Source organism: Palaemon carinicauda, chromosome 41 (genome assembly GCF_036898095.1).
Source record: "Palaemon carinicauda isolate YSFRI2023 chromosome 41, ASM3689809v2, whole genome shotgun sequence".
NCBI classification, from domain to species: domain Eukaryota; kingdom Metazoa; phylum Arthropoda; class Malacostraca; order Decapoda; family Palaemonidae; genus Palaemon; species Palaemon carinicauda.
Window position 1 is genome coordinate 28,137,226 of NC_090765.1, and position 27,250 is coordinate 28,164,475.

At 47.2% G+C, this 27,250-nt stretch overlaps 3 protein-coding genes across 4 annotated transcripts in view; 1 reads left to right on the plus strand and 2 right to left on the minus strand.

Annotated features, from left to right (window-relative positions):
* The window catches only part of LOC137632239 (methionine aminopeptidase 1D, mitochondrial-like), a 95,706-nt gene extending 73,421 nt beyond the window's left edge, over positions 1 to 22,285 (minus strand). The window contains exon 1 of one of the 2 annotated variants that reach the window (XM_068364122.1): positions 22,153 to 22,285. The gene's annotated coding sequence lies outside the window, so the exon portion shown is untranslated. The remainder of the gene's footprint in view (positions 1 to 22,152) is intronic. The other variant, XM_068364124.1, reaches the window with a different exon arrangement.
* LOC137632376 (uncharacterized) lies at positions 13,920 to 14,471 on the minus strand. The gene has a single exon (XM_068364310.1). It carries the CDS (start codon positions 14,469 to 14,471, stop codon positions 13,920 to 13,922), a length of 552 nt encoding a protein of 183 aa, XP_068220411.1.
* LOC137632377 (uncharacterized) lies at positions 19,348 to 20,334 on the plus strand. Its single transcript, XM_068364311.1, has 2 exons — positions 19,348 to 19,860; positions 20,077 to 20,334. Exons 1-2 carry the CDS (start codon positions 19,348 to 19,350, stop codon positions 20,332 to 20,334), a joined length of 771 nt encoding a protein of 256 aa, XP_068220412.1.
* Positions 22,286 to 27,250: the final 4,965 nt, after the last annotated feature.

Consider the following 27,250-nt stretch of genomic DNA (forward strand, 5'->3'; position numbering starts at 1 on the left):
ACAGATATAGAGGCACAGGTGTAAGCTGAACCCGCCTGTTAGGACTGAGACCAAGAAATTATGGAATCATCCTCCCCATATCTGTAATGACGGGCTTCCGGCCAAAAGCCAAGAGTCCTACCCCAAGCGTTGGATCCCCCTGGATTCCGAAGACCCAACACTTGAGAATAGTTCCGCCAAAAAGGTCCAAACCATCTTCGGGATGGCTGAGATCATCCAATACTCTCATATATAGCTTTGAGCACAAACACCTCCCAACCGTGACACCTTTCCCATTCATCAAAGCAGGCAGCAATACCGGATGTATAAACATCCGCCCAAGTGGCAATAACAGATGTAGAAACATCCATGCCATAAAAAAGAGAGAAAAAAAAAAATAACAAACACACATATATATGTAAATATATACACATACGTATGGGAAATTTTACTCATAGGGTTGGGACAGCAACATGAAGGAAAGTTTATAATATTAGGAGAAGGTTGAAGCCATATAAAGAGGAAGAAAAAGATGAAAGAGAGAAATTTAGATTCGAACTGGGGGAGCAATTTCCCCAAGTTCGAGAGCCCTCTTGCCCGTCACCAAGATTCAGCACGGGAATGAAATGCCGTGCTGAAGCTCAATGACTTCATCAAGGCATTCTCTCATTAAGAGGGACACCTGCAGGAGCTCGAGGAGTGTTAGGGTCATCAACTGCCTTCCTAGCAGAGGAATGAGCTCTCGGACAGAGGCCGCTGTACTATGGTCTTACGGAAACAGACATGGAAACCGACCGACCTTCCCTCTGAGCTGGCTGCTCTGACACTGAGCGCCTGTTCTTAGGAAGGTTCTTAGTGTCTTTCCTTTCCCGAGGTTGGATATTGAAGACTGCAAGAAAGGAGGAAGTCTCCCTCTCCGAACCATTGGACATGAGTGAGAGGGGCTGAAGCCTCAGCCACTGAAGTGGCTGGTTCCTGACGGTCCAATTCTATAGGCAAAAGCTTATAGTTGTCCGTAAAGAAAACCTCCTTAGGAGACTTCAAACCCCTGCTGGACCTGGGGTGGACAGTCCCCTAAAGGAGGAGTGGCTACCTAATGACCCCATTTCCTATTGTGCAGGTTGATAGGAATAATGCATAACCTTTCCCACTCATGGTCCCGTCTGGTATTGGAAGCCTTAGTGCTCAGGTACTTCTGGTATCTTGAGGACTGTTGAGGAGATGGAAGATAGGACACCTCTGGAGGAGGAACCTGCCTAGCAGAACTGCTACATCTGGGATCAGTCGGAGGACTACTCCTCCCTGAAGAACTCGAAACCTCCAGTAGGATGGACGGACTACTACTAAAGGGTCGTTGGTTGGTCCTGAGACTGCCTGACGCACTGCTGGCATCAGTTTGGCAAGCCATGTTGCATCCCTCAAGAAGGTGACGGCACTTGGAGGGGTGCCATGAGAGTACTTCCAAGGCTTCAGTGGAGTCCCTAGGATAGGTGAAGCATGAGCGGACAACCACCTGCCGTGCTCTTCTCCTTGCTCTGCTTCCCAAGGGAAGTGAGCCCAGTCAACTTAACGACCATGCACACCTGCACTCTCGTCACCTACCAGAGAAGAGTGAGCTGGAATGGCAAAAGCTACTGAAGACGCATTTCCCTGTGAGTCCAATCACTGGCCCCCTTGATGACAAGAGGAGTGCTGGCAAGGAAAGCACTGGCGTAGAGTGCTGGCAAGTGCAACTGAGTTAGTGAGCGCAGGTAAGGTAGTATCTACCAGCACCTGTTACCTCGCCACTTGCGTGTAGCAAACTACCGAGGTAGGGCTCACCTAAGATGTATATGAAGTCAGAACTCGTTGCGCTGGCGAGTATGGAATGGCAAACTTGCTACGGTCAGAAAGACACAAAGTTAAGAGAGAACACAGACCCTGTCAGGCAGAGTAGTTCGCCCGCCCATCTAGCTAGGTAGTTCGGTGCATAAAACCATACAAGACTCATTAGCAAGACTAGGATCAACGTCTCCCTGTATTACTGTGCTTTGAAGAATGACTCTCCTGCTCGTCATTTCCCTCAAAGGAAATAGGTGTGCGGCCTGACTTTCTCCTGAGGAAGAATAGGGCTGAGCTACTGCTGTGGCCAGACGTACAGGCAGAGCCACGGGTTCTCCCTCATAAGAGGTCGAAACTCAAGACAAGCTTTGAAAGACTTGGCTTACGATGGCAATGAAAGGGAGCTGCGAGCAGCCGCCTATCCCCATCGTTGTCTAGCTCCCAAAAGCTACGTTCCAAAGAGTTAGAACGAGGCATGGATGAACCTAATATATACTCGCTTGTGATAACCCCAAGAAGGTAACCACTCAGGCAAAGGCAAAGATCATCTTTCTCTCGAACGGGAAGGTCGTACGACACCTGGTGGTGTAGAAGGGAACCCCTCCTGCAAGCAGGAAGGCTGTCAAACTGCAGCTGGTGAAGGGTAGTGGCCTGCGGACCTCCAGACAGTCAACTCTCCTCCCTTTCAGTGCATCGAGCAAGCCCAGACAAAAGGTTGGCATCGCTTACTACCATTCAAACATAGCCGAAGTTAGTTCCTGACTTCACCCAAAAGGGATCCCCTGACAAGTGACCCCAAGGGATACTTGTACGTATCTGCTCACATTTGTCCGCTGAAGCTGAATGAACAAAGGATGGACGAGCGGATGCTGAAGTCGGAACTGCCACAGGTTATGGCACTACCCAAGACTAGAGAACAATGGTTTTATTTTGGAGTGTCCATCTCCTAGAAGAACTGGTGACCATAGCTAAAGTCTCTCTTCTACCCTTACCAAGAGGAAAGTGGCCACTGAACAATTACAGTGCAGTTACCTCTTGGGTGAAGGAGAATTGTTAGGTAATCTCAGTGTTGTCAGGTGTATGAGGACAGAGGAGAATATGTAAAGAATAGGCCAGACTATTCTATGTATGTGTGGGCAAAGGGAAAATGAACCATAACCAAATAACTCTCTAGCGGTAGTATCACAACGGGTGGCTGATGCCATGGCCAACCTACTGGCTACTAGCCATTAGACTAAAAGTGAGGGGTGGCAACACTACCTAACCACTGTAATGGGTAGGTAGGGGGTGGCAAGGGGGTACCCAGCAACCTATATCTACTCGCACGTCAGTGACCAATGTCGCTATTTTTATTGCAGGCAGGACTTATCGGGGGACAGGTGATGGCAGGGCAATTTATATAAATAACTCCAATTTTGTATTTGGGAAAAATACAAATTTATCTCTGAATTTGTCACTTGTTCCCATACTAACAAACCATGCGTTATTTATGTGGTGACTCGCCCTTAGGTGGGAGGTATGTCCGACTACAGGCTTATTATTAACCTGGGCTCACCTAGTATAGTATTAGACTGTAATCGAGTGAAACCTAGTACAGCAGGAGCCTGAAGTTCAGGGACGTTACGTACAGGTCCACCGTCGGGGAACCCCACAAAGTCGGGACTTTGTTGGCTATCAGAGGATTTATGACCATTCGGAGCTCATTACCTGAGTCACTCTGCTCAGATCATCTGCAAGTACATTCCTCTTGCCCGGAATGAAGCGAGCTGATAAGTTTTTCTGACCAAGATGGCATAGGGGCTGCACAAAGGTACCGCCTTGTTTCTTTATATAAGCCACTACAGTGGTGTTGTCGCTCATCAACATCACAGAGTGGCCCGCCAGCAACTGATGGAACTGACAGAGAGCTAGGAAGGCTGGTCTTCTTTCCAAGAGGTTTATGTGGTGGTACCTTTCGGACTCGGACCATAGGCTGGAGACTGTGTGCTGCAGCAAGTAGGCCCACTATCCTTCTTTTGTTGCGTCTGTAGAACAGCAAGTCCGGAGAAGGAACGAGAAGATCTTGCCCTTTGCAATGGTTTTTGTCTGCCACCCACCACAGTAAGTCTATCGCTTGGTCCTGCGTATTAGAAACTAGAATTTCCGGGTAGTCAGAGAATTGATTCCACACGGACTTTAGCTGCCAATGCAGGGATCTGATCCTGACGCAGGCATTTGGAACTAGAGGGAGTACGGAGGTTAGGTGACCTAGGAGACGTAACCATTGTCAGGCTGGTAAGTCTTCCCGTCTGAGGGCGGGTCTTGCCACTTCTCTCAGCCTGTGTACTCTCGTCTGATGGAAATACAGTACTGTACTTTCTGTTTGTTGATGTTAATGATCATATCGAGATAAACCAGTCTCTGGGATGGAAGCAGTGATGACCGCTGGATTTATCATGATTCCCAGATCTTGACAAAACTCTAGAAGCCTGTCTCAGTGATGAAGAAGGGTCATCTCAATGTCTGCTAGAATCAGCCAATCGTCAAGGTATCTTGGGAGACAAATACCGTTCTTGGGAACCAAAGATGCCTCTAGGGCAAACACCCTAGTAAAGACCTGAGATGCTGTTGCGAGATCAAAACTCCAGCCTCCAGAAGCCTTTTGCAAAAGAAAGAGTCGACTTTAGAAGCCTAGGGACCCGTCGAGGACCTCCTGGAGAGCGCCCTTCTGCAGCATGGAGTGAGGATCCCTCGAGAGTTGAGTTCCTCAAGCGCAGTACTTCCACCTTCAGCACCTGCCTGTGGAATCTCCCGATTATGGTATCCCGTCGCTTAAGGTGGGCGTTCGCCTACAAGTTGACTGCGTGGTGCAACAGGAACTCCAGCATACCTGACAAAAGGAAAGACTCCAAAAACTTCCAAAGACTTCCTTATAGACTCCTTAAACAAATATTCGGAGCACACAATAATGTATAGCCTAAAGAGCCAAACCATAGGTCGAGCCCTGAAGCAGCCTGCATGGCGTACTTCGTACCTTGTTCTATGTTGAGGAGCTCAGATGCAAAAAGCAAAGCTCTCAGAGGTGAGAGAGTCTGAGTTGGAAGACTCCTAGTGAGGGATTCCACTAAGGGGGTCGAGAGTCAGGGTCGAGTGGGGTTCGTTCTCAATCTTATAATAAATGTACTGTAGTTCCTTTGCAGAATGAAAGGAAGTGAGAGAGATCGAGATGAGGAACCTGCTCTTAGGGAACTAGATGTTTCTACTATCTGGGAGATAGCTTTCCTCTTGGCTCCTGTCAGTCCCTTTGACCATGGCAGTACTCCGCTGGTCTTAGCGGGTCTCTGGGTTCCAAACATTTGGTCCAGAACCATCTCATTACCTTCCTGGGAGGTAGTACCAGGATTGGACAGCTTGTTTATGCCCCTCATGTAAGCAAGGACCAACCAGAAGGACTGTTCCAACTCCTTACTCTCCTGTTCAGAGTGGAAATTTGGAATTGCTGCCCTTGGGAGATATTCCTTGTCCGTATCCAAAGCATCATCTACCTCCAAGTTCTCATCCATAGGAGCCTGGGGTAGGTCTCAGTCATCAACAGGGTCATGAGAGGGACCTGCCTTAGGGGATCTTCTATCCGCCTCTGGTCTACAAGATTCCCTTGACTTAGTGTTCTTGGGAATCGTCTTCAAGTCTTTCGACTACCTTCGCATCACAGGATGTAAGGGTTTGAGGGAGCTTGCGGTTCTTTCGACACGCTGGTCTCGGGGATAGGAGAATCCTCCTCTACCGGTGGTTCTGGGAACAGACATAGGTCCGGCGAAACCACCTTTATCTGTTGAGGCCAGATTGATTGATTGATTGATTATCAGTTATCTGGCATCCTGACATCTTGAGGCCAGAAGGGATGGATAGAGATTTCCCTGGGAGAGCCAAGATCACTACTCATTCGGAGCTGGATGAGATCCGCATCCAGTGGCGTGTTGCATTTCATTCCTCTCTTTTGCCTCCTTGTTAGAGCATCCCTCGCCATAACTGTAGTTAGGGGAAGATGATCTAGTGATTGCTCCGTGCTAGAGCTCACCACTGGGTTTAGTTGGCGAAGAACGCTGTGCTTTATAGGTATTGCTACCCAGAGCGGATTTTCTCCTGGGGTCTAGACTACCCTGGCGGGATGAACCAGACTTCGAACTCTACAAAGGAATTCGAGGAGTAGCTCTGTCTAGAGCAAGTCGAGGCTGTAGAGGCAGAGGAGCCACACCTAAGGACTTTTGGAGGGTATTTACCAGCGTATCAAACCAAGAGGGAAGCTCGTCTCTTAAAAAGTCTGAGGTTTCCTTTGGGAGTCCGGGAGGTAGAGAATGCCCTCAAAAGTCAAATTCCTCAGCCTTGTACCCTCGGCTTGTGAGACCTATCGATGGAACCTTATTGTTATTGAGTCCGTACACCTAAGGATGGTGTTGGCACACAGGTTAACCCCCTAATGGGAAAAGAACTCAATCGACCTGGTACCTGACAATAGAAAAGTTTCCATCGACTTCCTAGTGGGGTCTTTGGACCAGTCTTTGGTCCTGATCAGGTGAACCACTGAACCCAACCAAAGGTCCTGCCCCAAAGTAGCCTGCATGGCATAGTACTGTATGCGACATTCTCCTGGTTGGAGATCTCCGAAGCCGAGAATGGGACGGAGAGTCCGGATAATCTTTCAAAGGGGACTACTCTGGTCAATGCCTCTAAAGAGTGGACCAGAGGCAGGGCTGGAAGAGGCTCGTTGGACACTTCATAATACCTCCTCTTCTGCACGAATGGCGGGAAGAGTCTCGAGGAAAAGCCTGAACGGAAGGAGCTGGATCAGCCCCTTGGACCAGGGCAAAGCTGCACTGGCCGTCGGAGGTCTCTGTGTGCCATAGAAGTGGTCCAAGAACATGTCTTTACCATCTTGAGGGGGTGCCGATGGGCCGGACAAGCCATTAATGGTCCTAATGCAGATCAAGACCTGCCAGAAGGCATGCTACTACTCTTTCCGCTTCCGTCACTTTCAAGCTACAGCTCTAGGGAGATAGTCAACCTCCAAAATCAAAGTACAGTAGTCATCCACCTCCGAGCTTTCACCCATAGGAACCTGGGGTGGGTCAAAGTCGTCAGGATCGGCTGCTGAAGGAAGATCTCTAGCTGATGTCCTAACTAAGGCTCGTTTCACACGAGCGATTTAAAACCACGTGTCAAAGAGCATGTCTTCACACACGCGGCTGTTTCCCGTGCAGTTAGTCTGAATCAGGGAACAAAATGCTAGCCTGTCGGTGTTTGTTCGAGATGGAGAACGGGAAGGAGATGTACGAACACCTTCCAACAAGTGTGTTTCTATGTATTTAATCCTTTGTATGTATTTCCTGTTTTTGTATTTAAATTCAAGATATTTTGTTCTGTATCAGTAGATGCAGAATTCTCCGCTCTTTTTTTTCTCATGTGATAATCAAATAGGTACATTTTATTTTAAGATTGTTATTCAATGATTTTTGTACCAAAAGAAACAAATTTAAAAACCTAAGCCTGGCTAATCCGACTCAGGCATTTTCTGTGCTACTTGTACGTCCGCACGTCTCGATGTAGTCCAGCTCTCTCGTCAATAAATCATCAGTGTCGGAAACTGTCTCTCTGTACCCTCACAACTGGTGACCCCGGAGCAGAAATGCCCTTGGACACTCCTTTCCATTAACGGACTTGAAACTGCGCTCGCCTGAGTGTTTTGGATCATGAGGTACAATGAGACTGCCATTAACAGACTAAATACGGCACTCACATGAGCGTTTTAGCGAAAACATTTCCGATGCCTAACATGACAAATTCGGAGATAATTTGTATTTTTCCTAACCATACAAACCTTAGCTATTTACATAGGGTTTACTTTCGGCGTAGCTGAAATGACGAGCCATTAGATTTTAACGAGGGTTAAACTAGCCCCGCGCTAGTTAGCACGGGGGTAGGGGAGGGGTAGCTAGCTACCCCTCCCCCCCCACACCGGTGAGCTGCCTCACTTCACTTAGAGGTAGGACTTGTCTTGGGGGACAGGGCTGGCGGGCAAATATGTGTAAATAGCTAAGGTTTGTATGGTTAGGAAAAATACAAATTATCTCCGAATTTGTCATTTGTTCCGTAACCGAAATACAAACCACGCTATTTACATAGGGTGACTTACCCTTAGGCAGGGTGGAAAGTCCCCAGTCTTACTGGCTTTGGCTTACCCGGGGACTCAGAATCCGAGTGAGCAGCACTTCGAGAAAAAGAGTCCCTGCGCCTCGCAAGTTTCTTGCTACGCAAGAAACGAGCGGCCTACATAGTTGTGTGTCGATAGATGAAGTGTGACTCGTCCTAGGAAGTTGACCTGAAGTCCTTTATATGGAATTCTAGGCTAGGACGTCCCCATACCACCTCGTCAGGGTATAGGGGACAGGACAGTATTATACTTAATACTAGGAACACAGGGAAGCATGGTTTACCTGTAGAGGTTTGAGGTTAGCTATGCAGAGACCCAGGATGCTGCATTTCCCAAGAGAGGGGAGAATGAAGAAAGAAGTAAGGGCTAGACATACTCTTTCATTCACGCAGACTAAAACCGGGTAACAGTGCCCTCAACCTTCTGCTACTTGTCCATTAAGGAGCCTGAGGTTAGACCAGCTGCTGTGCAGCCACCACAGGGCCGATAGAAAAAGTATCAAGGCTCCTGTGGGTCACGTCCTGCAGGTAGTGGGCTGTGAAGGTTGTTTGATGCTTCCAGACCCCAGCTTGTAGCACCTGCGTCACAGAGAAGTTTCTCTTGAAGGCCCCTGACATCATGTGCCCTTGGGAGACGTGACGGAGGAGGGTCTGGATTCAAGGCATGATGAATGGTCCGTCGAATCCAGGCTGAGATGGTATTCTTGGTGACCCTCCTCTTCGTCCTTCCCGTGCTCACAAACAGAGCTTGCACGCGGGGACGGACTGCAGCTGTTCTCTTCAGATAACGTCTCAGACTTCTTACTGGGCAGAGTAGTAGATGATCTGGGTCATCTGTTATGGAACGAAGATTCCTAACACTGAAGGAGTCGAACTGTGGGTCCGGCACTCAAGGGTTCTGAGTCTTGGCAACAAACTCGGGGACGAACCTGAACGTTACCTCCCCCCATCCCCTTGAATGGGCAATGTCGTATGAGAGACCATGAAGTTCACTGACTCGCTTGGCCAAAGCCAGAGCGAGCAGGAATACTGTCTTCCAAGTCAGGTGTTGATCAGAGGCCTGGCGTAATGGTTCGAACGGGGGTCTCTTCAGAGCCCTGAGGACCCGAACCACGTTCCAAGGAGGAGGTCTCACTTCCGACTGAGGGCAGGTAAGCTCGTAGCTTCGTATGAGTAAGTTAAGTTCCAGCGAGGAGGAAATGTCTATTCCTTTAAGCCTGAAGGCAAGGCTTAAGGCTGAGCGATAGCCTTTCACCGCCAAGACCGAAAGGCGCATTTCCTCCCGCAAATAAACGAGGAACTCCGCTATTGCTGGAATAGAGGCATCGAGGGGAGAGATACCCCTCCCACGATACCAACCACAGAAGACTCTCCACTTCGCCTGGTAGACCCCTGCGGATGACTTTTGCAAGTGTTGAGACATTCTTTCCGCAACTTGTTGTGAAAAGCCTTTCTCAGTGAGGAGACGCTGGATAGTCTCCAGGCGTGAAGTCGAAGCGATGCTACGGCTTTGTGGAAGATGTTGCAATGTGGTTGTCTGAGTAGCTCGTGTCGTGGGGGAAGCTCTCTCGGGGGTTCCGTCAGGAGCTGCAGAAGGTCCGGCCGAGAACCACTCTGCATGATGCCATAGCGGAGCTATTAAGGTCATCGACAGGTTGACTGATAGTCTGGTCTTGTTGAGCACCCTTCTCATGAGACAGAACGATGGGAAGGCGTAGACGTCAATGTTGTCCCACCGTTGTTGGAAGGCATCTTGCCAGAGTGCCTTGGGGTCCGGGACTGGGGAGCAGTACAGCGGCAGCTTGAAATTCAAGGCTGTCGCGAACAGGTCCACTGTCGGGGAACCCCATAAAGTCAGGACTTTGTTGGCTACTTGAGGATCCAAAGACCAATCGCTACTCACTATCTGCGAAGCTCTGCTCAGACTGTCGGCGAGCACATTCCTCTTGCCAGGAATGAAGCAAGCTGATAGACGTATCGAGTGGACTTCGGTCCATCTCAGTATCTCTACTGCAAGATGGGATAACTGTTGTGAAAAGGTACCTCCCTGCTTGTTGATATAAGCCACTACTGTGGTGTTGTCGCTCATCACCACCACGGAGTGGCCCGCCAGGATCTGTTGAAGGCCCAGAAGTACGGCCTTCATCTGTAGCAGGTTGATGTGGAGGTACTTTTCTGATTCTGACCATAGGCCTGAGGCCCTCTGGTTCAGAACGTGGCCCCCCCCCCTCCCTTCTTTTGATGCGTCCAAAAACAGCATCAAATCCGGGGGAAGGACGAGAAGATCCACTCCCTTTCGAATGTTGTCGTCAGTCAGCCACCATCACAGGTCCGTTTGTTCCGCAGGTCCTATCGAGACCAGAGTGTCCGGGGAATCGATGCCTTGATCCCACCGGGACTTGAGCCGCCACTGCAGAGATCTCATCCTGAGGCGGCCATTGGGAACTAGACGGGCCAAGGAGGCTAGGTGACCTAGGAGACGTAACCAAGATTGGGCTGGAAGGTCTTCTCGACTGAGGAAAGGCTTTGCAACCCTCCTCAGCCTTGCTATCCTGTCGTCTGATGGAAAGGCTTTGTGGAGATTAGTGTCTAATATCATGCCTAGATATACCAGTCGTTGTGTTGGGAGCAGAGAGGACTTCTCGAGTTTTACCATGATCCCTAGATCTTGGCAAATTCCCAGAAGCCTGTCTCGGTGTCGAAGAAGGGTCGACTCCGAGTCAGCCAGGATCAGCCAGTCGTCCAGATAACGGAGGAGACGGATGCCGTTCCTGTACGCCCACGAAGATATCAGTGTGAACACTCTGGTGAACACCTGAGGTGCTGTGGAGACCGAAACACAGCACCTTGAACTGGTAGATCTTGTTGTCTAGGCTGAATCTTAGGTACTTCCTGGGAGACGGATGGATTGGGATCTGGAAGTACGCGTCCTTCAGATCCAGTGTGCACATGAAGTCTTGCGGTCTCACTGCAAGTCTGACCGTGTCTGCTGTCTCCATGCTGAACGAAGTTTGCTTGACAAACTTGTTCAGGGCTGAAAGGTCGATGACGGGTCTCCAGCTTCCAGACGCCTTCTTTACAAGAAAGTCGACTGAAGAAGCCTGGGGAGCCGTCAACAACCTCCTGGAGAGCATCCTTCTTGAGCATGGTCTCGACTTCAGCCCGAAGGGCTAGCCCCTTTGCCGATCCCATGGCATAGGAGCTCAACGATACTGGATTCGCTGTCAGGGGAGGTTGAGATGATATGAACGGGATGCGATATTCTTGTCCGATCACAGAGACCGTCCAGGAATCGGCCCCGTGTTGCTGCCACCTGAGCACGCAACTTTGCAGGCATCCCCCCACAGGTGGACACGCAGGGGGATTGCCAATCCTAGTGTTTGCGGCCGCGGCCGCTCCTTCTAGGATTTCTGCCTCCCCTGGAGGACTTTCCGCCCTTCTTGTCTTTGAGAGGAAAGGGCTGCGGTTTAGACACCTTGGTCTTAGCTGACGGAGCCGGCTTCATTGTCCTGCAAGGCTGCTGTTGCTGTTGAGGAGCTGGAGGTTTGTAGGGCCGAGATGTAAGGGCCTTCTGGAGGAGCGAATCATGACTCGTCTTCCTCCACCTCTCAGCTGTCCGTTCTACATCCTTGGTTTCCTCCAAGGATGGAGGAATGTCTGAGCTTGCTGACATCCATAGTAGGGACCTTTGGGTGGAACCTCTCAGTCACCGCATCACGTCGCTTAAGAATCGAGTTAGCCCATAGGTTAGTGACCTGGTGAGCTAAAAACTCGATGGAGCGCGTGCCCGAGAGGAGGAAGGTCTCCAGGGCCTTCCTATTGCTCTCCTTAGACAAGTCCTCAGAGCGCAATAGGATGCCCAGAGATCCTAGCCAGACATCCAGCCACGAAGTGGCCTGCATGGCACACTTCGCGACTTTCTCTTGGCTCAGGATCTCCGACGCTGAGAATGTCACCTGCTGGGCATTGAGTTTCTCTAGAGAGAGACCCCTGGTGAGCTCTTCCACGGAGTGGTGGAGGGGAAGAGCTAAACAAGACTCCTCCATGATCTCGAAGTACCTCCTCTGCTGAAGGCGAGGAGGTGGGAGGAGCTTGTTCCCAGCAGAAGAACGGCTGGAGGAGGCGAGCTCTGAAAGCTGGGCCTCGACCTTGTCCCTGGCACTCTTCACCCCCTGGGACCAGGGCAGGGCTGCACTGGTCTTGGGGGGGCTTCTGAATACCATAAACCTGGTCCAGGACCGTATCCTTGCCTTGGCAAGGGGCGGTCTCGGGGTCCTTAAAACTATTGAGTTGCCTCATTAGATTAAGGACCTGCCAGAAGGCGTGCTCCGACTCGCGCTGCTCTCCTCCTTGTGGACTGGCAGCTAAGTCTCCTGTCCCCATTGGCTCTTCATGGGGGGACACGCGGACGTTCTCCCGGGCAAAGGTTGGCTCTGGACGAAACCTCGACGATGACTTGGGTATCATCTTTGAGTCCTTGGGCTCCCTCCTAGGAGGGATACAGGACTCCAGCAAAAAGGTCTGGAAGGTCCCTTCTACGCGAGACGTTTCTCTTCCCTGAGGTGGGGTTCCTCCCATTGGTGCCGTGGGAGAGTGCCTCACCTCACTGGATTCTCCCGAGGACGGGAAAGGTTCGTCAACAGGAGAAGGAGAAAACGCTTGGAAAGGGGAAGGGGCCTTCCCGACGGACCTCTTGGGAGCCAGCTTAACCCTGGGAGAAGTTACCGCGAAATCCACTCCTCTCCTTCTCTTCATTGGGGGCGAGGGAGCCTTTGGTTTTAGTCCCAGATCAGCGAGGGCTGGCTTCATAGCCTGCACGACCTCTTTCATCAGGGAACCAAACCAAGGCTGGCGGCTGACTGACGCAGTGTCGGCGATTCCCGCTGGAGGGAAAGGGATCGGCTGATCCTTAGGAGTGGATACTACAGGGCCTGCCTGAAATGAAGAAAGGGAAGAAGAATGTTGCCTGGACCTCTCCGATGAATCTTCCTGCTCCTGGACGCGAGCTCAGCGCTTACGAGGTGGCGATCGCGAGGACGATCTGGAAGCACGCGGCCCTGGTAACTCGCAAGGTTGGGCGTGCTGCGAAACCCGGCGGGAATCGCGTTGAGGTTCGCGCTGGCGGTCGCGCGATGGCAAAATCACTGGGTCGCACATGGGCACTGGGTCGCGCGCGGGCGCGGGCGCGCGTAGGCGTGCTGGCGAGTGGGCGCGCAGGCGAAGGCGTGCGTGGATGCACAGGTGAGGGTGTGTGCAAGTGCCTGGGTGATCGCTGGCGATCAGGAGAACGATGGCGCGTAAGCGAACGGTGGAGCCTAGGCGAGAGTAAGCGCGTTGGCGAGCAATGTCCCATTGGCGAGTGATGGCGCGTTGGCGAGCGATGGCACGTTGGCGAGCGATGGCGCGTTGCCGAACAATGACACGTGGGGCGAGTAGGTGACCAACTGCGCACAGGCGAGTTAGCGCGTGGGCGAGTCGGAGACCTGTGGCGATCAGACGCGTGGGCGCGTTGGTGAGCGTTCACGCACAGGCGAAGGATCGGGCGGGCGCGTAGAAGAACGCTGGCGCATAGGAGATCGCTGACGCGTAGGATGGCGCGCAGTGGCGCGGAGAGAAGTTGCCAACTGGGGCGTAGGGCCAGGGGGCGCTGATGTGCTTGAGGGCGAAAGTTCGTGGGCGCGCGGGCGCGCATGCACTTTAGAAGTGCGCACAGGAGAAAACGCACGGTGGTGCGTAGGCGGCGGTCGACGCGCAGGAGAACGCTGGCGAGGCACCGGATCAATGTCCTTGCCTGCGCCCAGATCCAAAGATCGTGGGCATGTGGGCGAACGTTGGCGTGCAGTAGTGCGCTGACGAGCAGGAGGTTGACGGCGCTCAGGAGACTGTTGACGCGCACGGCGCGCAGCAGGGACCGAAGGGCACGTGCGCGCAGGCTAGCGCTGGCGAGCAGGAGAGCGCTGGAGATCAGGAGAGCGCTGGCGAACAGGGGCACGTTGGCGATGAGGAGAGCGCTGGCGAGAAGAGTCTGACGACTCATCCGCAGGAGAGCCCTTGCTCGCAGGAGGGCGCTGACAAGCAGGAGGGCGCTGGCGAGCAGGAGGGCGCTGGCGAGCAGGAGAACGCTGGCGAGCAGGTGAACGCTGGCGAGCAGGAGAACGCTGGCGATCAGGAGAGTGCTGGCGAGCAGGAGAGCGCTGGCGATCAAGAGAGCGCTGGTGATCAAGAGAACGCTGGCGAGGAGAGTCAGGTGACTCTTCAGCAGGAGGGCGCTGACGAGCAGGAGGGCGCTGACGAGCAGAAGAGCGGTGGCGCTTGCGCGCTACTAAAGGGCGCACAGGTAAAACCTGGCGCGGAGGAGACTTACCCACATTGTGTGATAAGTCCTTCTGGCCCAAAGGGACCAGTGCTTGAGTTAACAAGGAAGATCTGGCAGGCGCAGGAGATCGCGAACGATCTGCGGAGAGGTCCAGTGATGTTACTGCCATGGTCTGCTCCCAACAAGAAGAGTCCTTTGCAGGGGACGACGAAGATGAAGACCCGAAGAGAAGGCGCCTCTTAACTCCCTTGTAAGGAGAAGGAAGGCCTCGGCGGTGAAGAGGAGGGCGAGCCTTACGGCGAAGACGACCGTCGTCGGTCCTCCGAAGAGGAGTCTCTGTTAGTGCACTCCCCCGAGGGGGAGGAATACCTGCAGGAGAGACCGTTGGACCAAGCTTCCCCTCGAAGGATGTTCAGAGGGGGAACCTGAGCCTTCAGCAACATCCGCAACAGTAGCAGCTGGGGTTTGACCCGACCCGTCGGACGCCTCTGCCACAACAACGTCGACAATAGCCAGAGGGTCTACCTCTGGTATTACCGGCGACTGTTGGACAGCTGCCCCCAACTGGATCAGATCAAACAGGGCTTCCTTAGAGGGCGAGCCCTTAAGCCCCAAGGAAGCCTAAGCCCCAAGGAAGCCCAAAACTGAAAAAGATCATTGTTAGATACAGTCTGCTCATAATCAACAAAATCAATAATGTCCTCCCCCCGGAGGGGAAGGGGGAGCTGCCTCGCTATGGGAGGCAGCACCCTCTCCCGAACCCCGAGATTGGGAAACAAAAGAAGGACCTACGCTACCACTCGGCGGCCTCTCGCGAGAGACCGAACGAGTGGGAGCTTCGGAGGATGTTCGGGCAACGGAAGAAGAGTCCTTGGAGCCTTCCTTCCCCAGGGCAGACCCTGAGGGAGAACGGTCTCGCTTAGAACTCTTCTTACGCCGCCGGGAAAACCTCTCCCACTGGGAGGTAGGCCACTCCCTACATTCCATACAAACATTATCACTTTCACACCGTTGACCTCGACACTGCGGGCAAAGGGTGTGAGGGTCTGTATCGACCGCCGACATGAATGTTCCACAGGGGCGGTCGGGAAGTCCAGGGCATTTCTGCATAATGGGAAGAAAAGGTAGAGGCCAACTTCAAACACACAACTGAAAGAAAAAGAAAAACAGATTAAGGCTGTCAAATATGCGAGGACGAGACAGACACGTCTGTACATCGTCCGAGCCAAAAGTGAAGTGAGGCAGCTCACCGGTGTGTGGGGGGGAGGGGTAGCTAGCTACCCCTCCCCTACCCCCGTGCTAACTAGCGTGGGGGTAGTTTAACCCTCGTTAAAATCTAATGGCTCGTCATTTCAGCTACGCCGAAAGTAAATACAGTGGAACCTCTACACACGAACGTATCTACATCCGAATTTTCCAACATCCGAAGTAAAATTCGAGCAAATTTTTGACTCTACACCCGAATTTTATTTCGACACACGAAGTAGCAATTTTCGTCGTACCGGTTGTATCCGAATTTTTCGACACGCGAAGTACAATTCGAACACGTTCCGACTCTACACCCGAATGTTTTTTTCGACACCCGAAGTAAACAATACTCGTACGCGTAGTCGGTGCTCATAGCGCCTGAAGTGTTTTTTATTTCCGCCGATAGAAGGCAGCACATCGACCTCGGAGGGACGCTCGATTAGCGCGGCTTGGGTCTGTCCTCTGTTCTCGTCGGCTTCTTGCGGTTGTGCTCTTTGGGTTCTGATATTAACTGTGAATTAATCGTGATTTTTTACGTGCATCCATTAACGATAATTTACGTAAATCATGGGTCCAAAAAGGCTTAGTTTTGCCAGTGGTAGTGGTAGTGGTGAGAAAAGGAAGAAGGAAATGCTTTCTATAGAAATTAAGCAGGAAATTATTGAAAAACATGAGCGTGGCATCCGCGTGAGTGAACATGCTAAACAGTATGGCCGTAATATGTCGACGATCTCGACAATCCTTAAACAGAAGGAAGCTATTAAAGCAGTGAAACCTTCTAAGGGGATCACTATAATTTCCAAACGCCGTACCCCTATCATAGAAGAGATGGAACGACTTCTACTAGTGTGGATTAAGGATAGAGAGATCGTTGGCGACACCATCACCGAAACCGTTATCTGCGAGAAGGCGCACGCCATCTTTACGGACTTGAAGGAGGAGAGCTCTGGGGGTGATGCTGGGGAGAGTTCAACCGAGCCTTCCTCAGATGATTTCAAGGCATCTCGTGGCTGGTTCGAGAAATTTAAGAAACGGTCCGAGATTCATTCAGTTGTTCGCCACGGAGAGGCTGCTAGTGCGGACACAAAGGCTGCAACTGACTTTGTTAAGAAATTCGAAAATATCGTAAAGGAAGAAGGCTACGTAGAGCAGCAGGTGTTCAATTGTGATGAAACCGGGCTGTTTTGGAAGAAGATGCCGAGTCGAACCTACATCACTGCTGAAGAGAAAAAATTGCCTGGGCATAAGCCAATGAAGGATCGGTTGACTCTTGCTCTATGTGCCAACGCTAGCGGGGACTTTAAAGTCAAGCCCTTGCTTGTTTACCATTCGGAGAACCCTAGGGCCTTTAAAGCACACAACGTCGATAAGGATCAGCTTCATGTTTTCTGGCGATCCAACTCGAAGGCCTGGGTCACTAGGCAATTCTTTGTGCAATGGGTAAACCAAGTTTTCGGTCCTTCTGTGAAGAAGTATCTTCATGAGCAGAAATTGCCTTTAAAGTGCCTGCTATGCCTTGACAATGCACCCGCTCACCCCCCCGGACTTGAAGATGATATCTTCGATGAATTCAAGTTCATAAAGGTGCTGTATCTTCCACCAAATACCACCTCTATCCTCCAGCCCATGGACCAGCAAGTCATCTCTAATTTTAAGAAGCTGTACACCAAGCACTTATTCAAGCAGTGCTTTAATGTCACGCAAAGCACCAACTTAACTTTGCGTGAATTTTGGAGGGGCCACTTCAATATCGTGCACTGCTTAAAGATCATTGATCAGGCTTGGATGGGATTAACTCGACGGACCCTCAATTCTGCATGGAAGAAGCTGTGGCCTGATGCAGTTTCTCCCCGAGATTTCGAGGGTTTTGACCCCGAACCTGATCCCGTGGTCGGTGCAGCGGAAGCCGTAGAGGAAATAGTCTCCCTTGGCAAGTCCATGGGTCTGGAGGTCAACGCAGATGACGTTACGGAACTCGTCGCCGAACATCACGACGAACTGACGACGGATGAGCTCAAGGAACTCCATGCTATGTCGGAGCACATGAGTGATGACGAGGAAGAGAGCGAGGAGGTAGAACATGTGTTAGGTTCAGCGCAAATAAAAGAGGTGTTAGGAAAATATCAAGACGTGGTCGACTTCATCAACAAATACCATCCAAAGAAATTGCAGGTTTGTCGTGTAGTTTCTCAATTCGATGATGTTTGCCTAACGCACTTTCGAAACATTCTGAAAAGCCGTACGAAGCAATTATCTATCGATGCTTTCTTTAAAAAACTGCGAAGCGAACTCGCGATGAAGAGGATGTAAGTGAACCGAAGAAAACGGCAAAGAGTGAAGAGGAAGAAAGTGAAACACAGAAAACGGAAAAGAGTGAAGCAAAAGAAATCCAGTCAATTTTAAATGTAAGTGATAGTGATTAAAATTACGTAATCATCAAAAAGAAAAAAAGAAAATGTAAAAAAAATATAAAATAAATAAGCTAAGTTATGTTAAAGTTCACTTAGTGTAAGTTAGAATAAGTTACGGTAGTGTTACGTTTATCGTAGTTAACCTCTCTACCTCCTCGCCGTCCGTCAGTCTCCTCTCTCCTCTCTGCGTAGCGAAGACGAACAACACCTGCGCTGGAGTTTCTAAGGTAAAGTGACGCTAAAAACCCTTTTCTTATTTATCATTTTTTGCTAATTCTTCTTATTTACATGTCTATTCTTTTTATTTACATGTCTATTATCTAATTTAGTGTTCATTATTCTCATGGGAAAGTTATGTGTAGTAGTTTATTAAGAAGTTATCATAGGTTTTTGGGCTCAACCACGGATTAATCCTATTTCAATGTATTCTTATGGGAAAATTCGTTTCTACATCCGAACAATTTCTACATCTGAAGTTGGTTCTGGAACGGATTAAATTCGTATGTAGAGGTTCCACTGTACTGTAAATAGCATGGTTTGTATTTCGGTTACGGAACAAAGCGAGTTTACCGGTTTCGCGGCCGACAAGACCACCGTATCCAACCCACCCGCGACCTTGCCCACTGAACAACACTCCAACCTGGCGAACATCAAGCTTACGCCGTTCTCACACAAAAAAGTCTCGGCATGGCTGACCCATGCAGACGTTCAATTTTGCACCCAGGAGACCGACCTTGCCAACCTCATACTGCCAGCGCTACCAGAAGACGTTTTTGACAGGTTAGCGCAATGGATCGAGTCCCTGGCAGGTCGTCTATCATACACGGCACTTCGGGCAAAGCTTATAGAGCTCTACTCTCCACTCGTACATGAACGTGCCCACAGAATTTTTAACCTAATGCAGCAACCCCTCAGGGACCAATCTCCGACAGAAGCATGGGAAGAATTGCAGAATTTCACTTTCCTCCCCCGCCGAGACGCAGACAGAAACAGAAGGAAGATCGACCTAGACAGAGAAATCTTCCTAGGTTGCCTTCCACCAGAAGTCAGAATCCAACTCCTGCAACCCCACCAGCTGGAAACAGACGATCTCATCAGGAGAGCGCAGCATCTCTTCGACGCGGCTAGAGCTTCAAAGCTCGCTGCAAACAACACCATCAGTGAAGCATCAGCGGAAGATTCTACCTCAGACCAAACCTGCGACGCCATCACAAGGCCAAACTACCGCAACCACGAACTAACATGGTGTTTCTACCATAAAAGATTTGGTAAAGATGCAAGACATTGCGTGCTGCGCTGCTCAATTCCAAAAGTGCAACCTTTGCCCCCACGCACACGGCCTTCTACATCAAAGACGGCCTAAAAAACAAAAGATTCCTGGTAGACATGGGGGCCACCCACTCCATATTGCCGCCTAGAAAAGCCGAAAAGAATCAACCAATTGACTCTTCAACAAGCCTTACAGCAGTCAACGGCACGCGCATAAAGAGTTACGGGACGAAACAGACGAAACTCTACTTATTACAAAGGCCTTTCACTTGGAATTTTATCATCGCTGATGTTACAAACCCTATCCTGGGAGCAGATTTCCTAGGCCATCACGGACTCCTGGCCGACATCGCCCAGAAAAGATCAATAGACATTGATTCATTCCAATCCACAGCCTTAACCGTGGGCAACACTCATTCTGTTTCTACACACAGATACAACATCCTCCGCCATGAATTCCCGGACGTATTCAAGCCCGAGTTAAGACTGACAACAGGAAAACCCGCTCGGCATGGCATCTACCACCACATAACAACGAGGGGCCCGCCAACGCATGCAAAGTTCCGCCGCCTACCACCTGACAAACTCCACGGCACAAAACAGTCCTTCCAGGAGATGGAAAGAATGGGCGTATGCAGGAAGGACTCCAGCCCACGGGCCTCCCCTCTCCATATGGTCATTAAATCAGACGAGACATGACGTCCGTGCAGAGATTACAGACGCCTTAACCTCGTCACCACACCTGAACCTGACCATTATCCTTTGCCCAACATCCAGGACCTCACCGGGGCCCTGAATGGGGCAAAAATCTTCTCTAAAATGGATCTTTTAAAATCCTATTTTCAGATCCTTGTCAACCCAGACGACATTCCAAAGACGGCCATCATCACCCCCTTTGGCACCTACGTCTTCGCATACTCCACTTTCGGACTCAAGAACGCAGGGGCGCCGTTCCAGCGTCTGATGGACAGCATCCTGGAGGACTTGCCATTTTGCTGCTGCTACGTAGACGACATCCTGATATTTTTAAAATTGCAAGACGAACATCTTCAGCACGTTCGAACTGTTCTCCGTCGACTCCAGGACAACGGGACAACGGGCTAATCATATGATTCGACAAGTGCACTTTCGGCGCCAATTCCATCGACTTCCTGGGCCACAAAACCTCCAACGAAGGCGTACGTCCCCTAACATAATAAACCAAGGCAATAGAAGAATTTCCACCACCAAATACCATCAAAGAACTACAAGAATTCCTCAGAATGGTTAATTATTACAGGCATTTTATCCTTAACATTGCAGGCATTTCAGCGCCACGGTCCGATGTCCTGAAGGGTAAACCGAAATTGTTGTCCTGGAACGCAGAGCAGCAGTCAGCATTCAAAAAGAAGAAGGCAGCCCTCGCCAAAGCTACAACGTTGGCCTTCATCACCCCAGAGTTGCAGGCACTAATGGCACTAACATGTCTGAGCAGGACTCAACCCCCCCGACTGGCAAACACCAGGCAGAGACGTTACCAATCAGGCCACAGCAACCTTACATATCGGTCTATTAAAATGTGAAATATGGTTTTCACACTTAAGTCCATTGTTTACATCTGAGAGACTGAAGGGGACTTATTGCTCATGCATTTTTTCACATGGTTTAGGGAGCTTTCTGTGTATTTACAATGATGTACTTATCAGGTGGTTTTTTTAAAATTAATTAACAACTTACAAGTACAGTACTTCTTCATACGATCCCGGATGTTGTTCTACAACAGCCATTTTTTTCCCACATTCGTCTTCAGTTTCAACTTAACCACCATCTCGTACAGATGTCTCCAAGAGGGAACTTAAGGGAAGCATATCAATCTACTTCAAAATTTAGTGTAATTTCATTTATGTTGGCAATTGATTATGATGGAAACGTTCTCCGTTCAGTGTAAAGATATTGTTACTCATGTGTAATTAAAAAATAACAGAGAAATAATGCCTCAAAGTTCCGATTCCGAGTTAATTTTCAGGGAAGGACAGCACACTTTCTACTGCAAAGTTTTAGTAAAGATTGACCCCCAAAAAATAGAAAAAAAAAAAAAAAGGTGACAGTGTCAATCATAAGGTAAGGAATTATTTGGGATTTACTTTTTCATAATGGAAGGATTTATTTGTGATTTACTTTATCATAAGGTAAGGATTTATTTGTGATTTACTTTTAGTTTGTGACCTGGGAAGGGGGGGTATGGCTAGCAGTTGTGACCTGGGAAGGGGGGGGTACGGCTAGCAGTTGTGACCTGGGAAGGAGGGGGGGGGTAGGGCTAGCAGTTGTGACCTGGGAAGGGGGGGGGGTAGGGCTAGCAGTTGTGACCTGGGAAGGGGGGGGGGGGTTACGGCTAACAGTTGTGACCTGGGAAGGGGGGTCCCGAAACTAGGGCCCCCAGCTAGGGGTTGTGACCTGGGAAGGAGGGCTTGCCTGCCGGCTAGGGGTTGTGATCTGGGAACTATTAGGTTAGGTTAGGTGGGTTGGTTAGGTTCTGTACCCTTTTTCAAATCCCAAATATTAAATAATCACGTTTTGGCCTGTTTTCAGCCATTTACATGAACCATATATTTTTCCAACTGGTTATCTAGTCCTTACTTTGCATTTCTGACCATTATTAGTGCTTCAAATCACTCGTTTATTAAATTTCACCTCCCCCCAAAAAAACCGGTTTCCCACCGGGGTCCCCCATAATTGTCTTTATATATGGGGGTCCAAATACTCTTGAACGGGTGATTTGCCTCAATAATCAAGGTCAAAAATGCATAAAACACAAGATAACGAGTATGAAAAATATATGGTTCATGTATTTGGATAGAAATTAAAGTATATATTTACCAAAAAGGGTAATGTGGTCGGCGAGATACTGATTTTCCAACTACACTATCAATTTAATTTACTTACGTGTCCTTCAAGTTCTAAAAGCATCCTTGTTCATTGCAGAACTTCATTATATTTCGAAGTTTATCCAAGTACACTAAACCGGAGTCATTTTCCAAATTTTTGACAGAGCCTGTGATGGCTGTCACAAAGTACATATAGACTGTTTCCAAACGAGTTACCCTAAATATCGCCAAAACTCATGATAAAAAATCCCCAAAATAACCCCAAAATTCCCATTTCCATGATTATATATTCTTCTGATCCAGTAGGCACTAATCATATAGAAATTACTCTCTATACTTCATATAAGTGCAAACAAACTAATTGCAGTAATAGAGAGGTTTTCTCATCTTTGTTTCTTCATCATAGAAATATGTACATAATATCCCCATCACTCCATCAGACTCCTAAAATCCCCAAATCTAGGGTTGCCAGATTATTTCAACTGGATTATCGTACATGAGCTTTAAAGTTGTTGTTTTTCAACCAAAATCATCGTACACAGTTTCAATATAATTGTTAGGGAGTTGCATGATTGACTTATTTCAAAATATTTTAGTATAATTGTTTAATTAAACACACTCACATACATTGTATATACCTAAGGTATGTATCGTACCGGACCCAAAATAATTGTACATGTACGATAATTATCGTACGAATGACAACCCTGCCCAAATCTAGGGTGTGATGTCACAGAGTACATTAATCATGTACAACTATAAGTGTCGCCGAGCGTAATGAAAAATATCACAATATTTAAGGTTTATTTTATTTTCAATCATTTACGTATACTGCTACTATGAAATTCTATCAAACTTTAATAAGATTATAAAATTCACACGTTTTAATTAATCAAAGAAATTATTTGTAAATAATAGAGTGCTTTGCTTCTGTAAAATACTTAGGTCCGTATTCCACAAAGTGTTGATATTCAGTGTTTGGTAAATATGTTCTCCTTAACTACAACATTGTTCTTATTTACGGCGATAGTGGTTTCGCTTTTCAACTATTACATCATTTCATATTGTAAAGGTAGGTTTGTAGTCTATTAGCCCCACGTAAAGGGCTCATAGCTTTTAATTTTTACCATGTTAATTTCAAGTTTAGTTTTAGGCTAGATACCTTAACACCGCCCACATTATAGAGCATAGGCCTACTTGTATTCATATCCTCTTAAAGTTCTTGCTGAATAACTTGCGTAAATATAGTCACAAAGTTTAGCCTTAAGATATTTTTTATATCATAATTTTCTCATGAATACGACCTATCCTACCTAATTTAAGGATGCAGTATCCTTAACTACCTGGAGGCTATATCCCCTAGTGTAACCCCCCCCCCTCAAAAAGAAAAAAAAACGTTAGGCCATTTCCTTATTGTTTTGAGTTGTATATTCAAGTTAATTATTATCACACATTTTTGGTCTGAGATATGAAGTTTTGTGTGGCTCCTCCAAACATGATGTAACATACAGTAACTATGACAGTTTCATCACAACACAATTTATCAGTATCTTACTTTTTGAAATTAATGGAATTAACCGTATAATTGTATTGTTTGCAACAGGAAATGAGAAAATTTCCTACTGAAATAAGTATGAAAAAGATAATGCTATACAATAGCGCCACCAGTAAGTTATAAAATATAAGTACGTACTTTCACTAAAATGAGGGAAGTCTAAGGTTTTGTTTGATATATAAATCTAAGCGGCACTAGGTGGTTTAAAAATCAAAATTAAATTTGACCCACCTGAAAAAAAACCTAAGTCCCTCGACTTCATAACTCTCTTAAATTCCTCTTCAGATTGAACTATCGTTTGTTTGTTTGTATGTTAAAAACATAGATTGTCATCATTACACCATCGACTGTATTCTACGTAGCAAGACGTTACCCAAACATCTTAGTTTATAACCAATGATGATTATCCACATTTTACTTGGGACTAGCATTTTACAAAACTAGAATCACGTTACCTGAATACCCAATCAGGTGATGGTTTCACTAGGAAACTTAACACTTTGCACACAATTTCCACTGCTAATTTTCAGTCTTTTGAAAGCCATGGAGGGGTGTGAACCAATATGTCTGGTGAGGTTTCACATTTACCATCTACTTTGACATCAATTTCTTTGAATTTTCTCGCAAGTTCTTGTCTCAAGTGTTATTTGAATTATAAATATTTTGTTTTGCATTATTGTGGTAACATCGAAAGAATAATACTGTAGAGTACAGTATTGCCAAGATCACAGTGTTATTATAAGTGAAAGTGACACTATTTGCCCCACCTGTGATACTAAGTACTGACTTGATATTAACAAAAAAGCATTTCAGTATGACAGAAGGCATGTAATGAAAAAGGTGAAGAAGGGAAAAAAGGTGTAGTTTTAATGTATACATTTTTAAGGGAACTCTGTTTGAAAAGTCTCATTTAGGCATAGAACCTAATTTGTTACTTATATATAATTATAATGGTGTTAAAGTTAGTTATAAATTAAGAATTTCTCAAAAAGCAATAAATGATTGGAGCTCATTCATTTGTGAGGTTATTGTGCATTGGGTATTGAGTCGAAAAGGTGCAGCTCACCTTTACCCTCCAACCTAAGTAAGTACACAAAGGGTTTTAGGGTGTCTTATATTTATTATGGCTGTGTAAGGGGAGGGGTCAAGGAGGGGGTGAAGCTCCCCCCCCCCCCCCCCCGCTAGGTAAGAGTACGGCTACTAAGTTAGTTAGGTTAGGTAAGGTGGTTTGTTTAGGTTAGCTGGAGGCCTTGTTTATTGTTAATTCTACATGTGCCATTATTTGTATGTTAAAACAGATTCTTTAATTCATTCCCCACCCAAAAACCCTGGTTTCTCACTGGGGTCCCCCAAGATTGTAAAGGTTAACAAATAGGGTAAAAATACTGTTCCACCTCAAAAAAAAAAAGAAAAAAAAGTCAGCTTTAGATAAAGCACTAGGTAATTCATCAGAAAAGAAAAGATATCAAAATTATGAGTGGTGGAGCTATTGTATAGAATTACCGAAAAAAAAAAAATAAAAGTTCAATAGATCAAGTTGGTGCCACATTAGAGTTAATGTATGTTATTGGCCCCCCAAAAGGGTAGACTAATATTTCAATACAGTCCCACCCAGCTATTTCTGCAAGAAAAAAAATATTCTTATCGTTAATTTTCTTGTTGTTTTGTTGTGTTCTGATGTTATTACCTGCCGCAAATATATCGTTTTCCAATTACCACCACCCAATAGTAATTTTGGAAACTCCAGGTGGAATTTTTAAAAGTATTGAATTGCAGAAGAGAATAAAGACAGAAACCAACAAAACAACAAGAAAACTATTACGAAAGCTATCACAGGCCTGTTTTTTTCCAAGCCCCGTTTTCTAACAAACATAAACATAGTAAACTTCTCAAAATATTTGTATCTACGAGTATGTTGGTTAATGAACTAATACTAATTATTGTATACTGATCATTGCTCGGCCTAGGCTCGCTTCGCTCGCAATTTGATATTATATCACCAATGTTCTGACAAGTGGTACATATTGCAATATGCAGATTTGCCGCATGGTCGAGTATTTTGCCACATCCTTAGTTTACACTAAACGATGCTCTACGAGTATATTGGTTAATGAACCAATAATTATTATTCACATACTGATCTTTGCTCAGTCATGGCTCGCTTCGCTTGCAATATAACATTACACCACCACCTATGTTCTGGCAAGCAGTACATATTGCGCTATGCATGTTTGCCGCATGGGCGAGTATTTGGCTGTATCCTTAGTTTTCACTGAACCTTAAATTCATAATGACCTACCTGATAGTTGGAGTTAAAGTCATAATACCCAAAATCTAGAGTGACAACTGGCTCTACAGCTTAAGTTGCTGGTAATATTTTGATAGAATCCCACCCAGCGCTTTTGTTGTTGAAGTACTTATATTTTTGTCAGGTAAGACACGTGGAAAAGCAATTCTTATCAATACAGTGGAACCTCTACATCCGAACGTATCTACATCCGAATTTTCCAACATCCGAAGTAAAATTCGAGCAAATTTTTGACTCTACACCCGAATTTTATTTCGACACACGAAGTAAGCAATTTTCGTCGTACCGGTTGCATCGGAATTTTTCGACACGCGAAGTACTATTCGAACACGTTCCTACTCTACACCCGAATTTTTTTTTCGACACCCGAAGTAAACAATACTCGTACGCGTAGTTGGTACTCATAGCGCCTGATGTGTTTTTTATTTCCGCTGATAGAAGGCAGCACTTCGACCTCGGAGGGACCCTCAATTAGCGCGGCTTGGGTCAGTCCTCTGTTCTCGTCGGCTTCTTGCGGTTGTGCCCTGTGCGTTCTGCTATTATTGTACTGTTTTAATCGTGATTTTTTACGTGCATCCTTTTACGGTAATTTACGTAAAGTATGGGTCCTAAAAGGCTTAGTTTTGCAAGTGGTAGTGGTAGTGGTGAGAAAAGGAAGAAGGAAATGCTTTCTTTATTATTATTATTATTATTACTATCCAAGCTACAACCCTAATTGGAAAAGCAAGATGCTATAAGCCCAGGGGCTCCAATAGGGAAAAATAGCCCAGTGAGGAAAGGAAATAAGGAAATAAATAACTGAAGAGAACAAATTAACATTAAATCATTCTAAAAAAAGTAATGTCAAAAGAGATATATCATATATAAACTATTAACAACGTCAACAACAAAAATGTCATATATAAACTATAAAAAGACTCATGTCCGTCTGGTCAACAAAAAAGCATTTGCTCCAACTTTGAACTTTTGAAGTTCTACTGATTCAACAACCTGATTAGGAAGATCATTCCACAACTTGGTAACAGCTGGAATAAAACTTCTTGAGTACTGCGTAGTATTGAGTCTTATGATGGAGAAGGCCTGGCTATTAGAATTAACTGCCTGCCTAGTATTACGAACAGGATAGAATTGTCCAGGGAGATCTGAATGTAAAGGATGGTCAGAGTTATGAAAAATCTTATGCAACATGCATAATGAACTAATTGATCGACGGTGCCAGAGAAAGCAGGAAATTATTGAAAAACATGAGCGTGGCGTCCCTCGAGTGAACTTGCTAAACAGTAAGGCCGTAAT

Excerpts from the sequence above, each read along its gene's own strand:
- LOC137632377 (XM_068364311.1), top strand. The coding sequence starts at position 19,348 with ATGGGGGCCACCCACTCCATATTGCCGCCTAGAAAAGCCGAAAAGAAT. Across the intron at positions 19,861-20,076 it reads AGGAGATGGAAAGAATGGGC|ATCCTTGTCAACCCAGACGA; the intron begins GTATGCAGGAAG and ends TCCTATTTTCAG.
- LOC137632376 (XM_068364310.1), bottom strand. The coding sequence starts at position 14,471 with ATGGCAGTAACATCACTGGACCTCTCCGCAGATCGTTCGCGATCTCCT.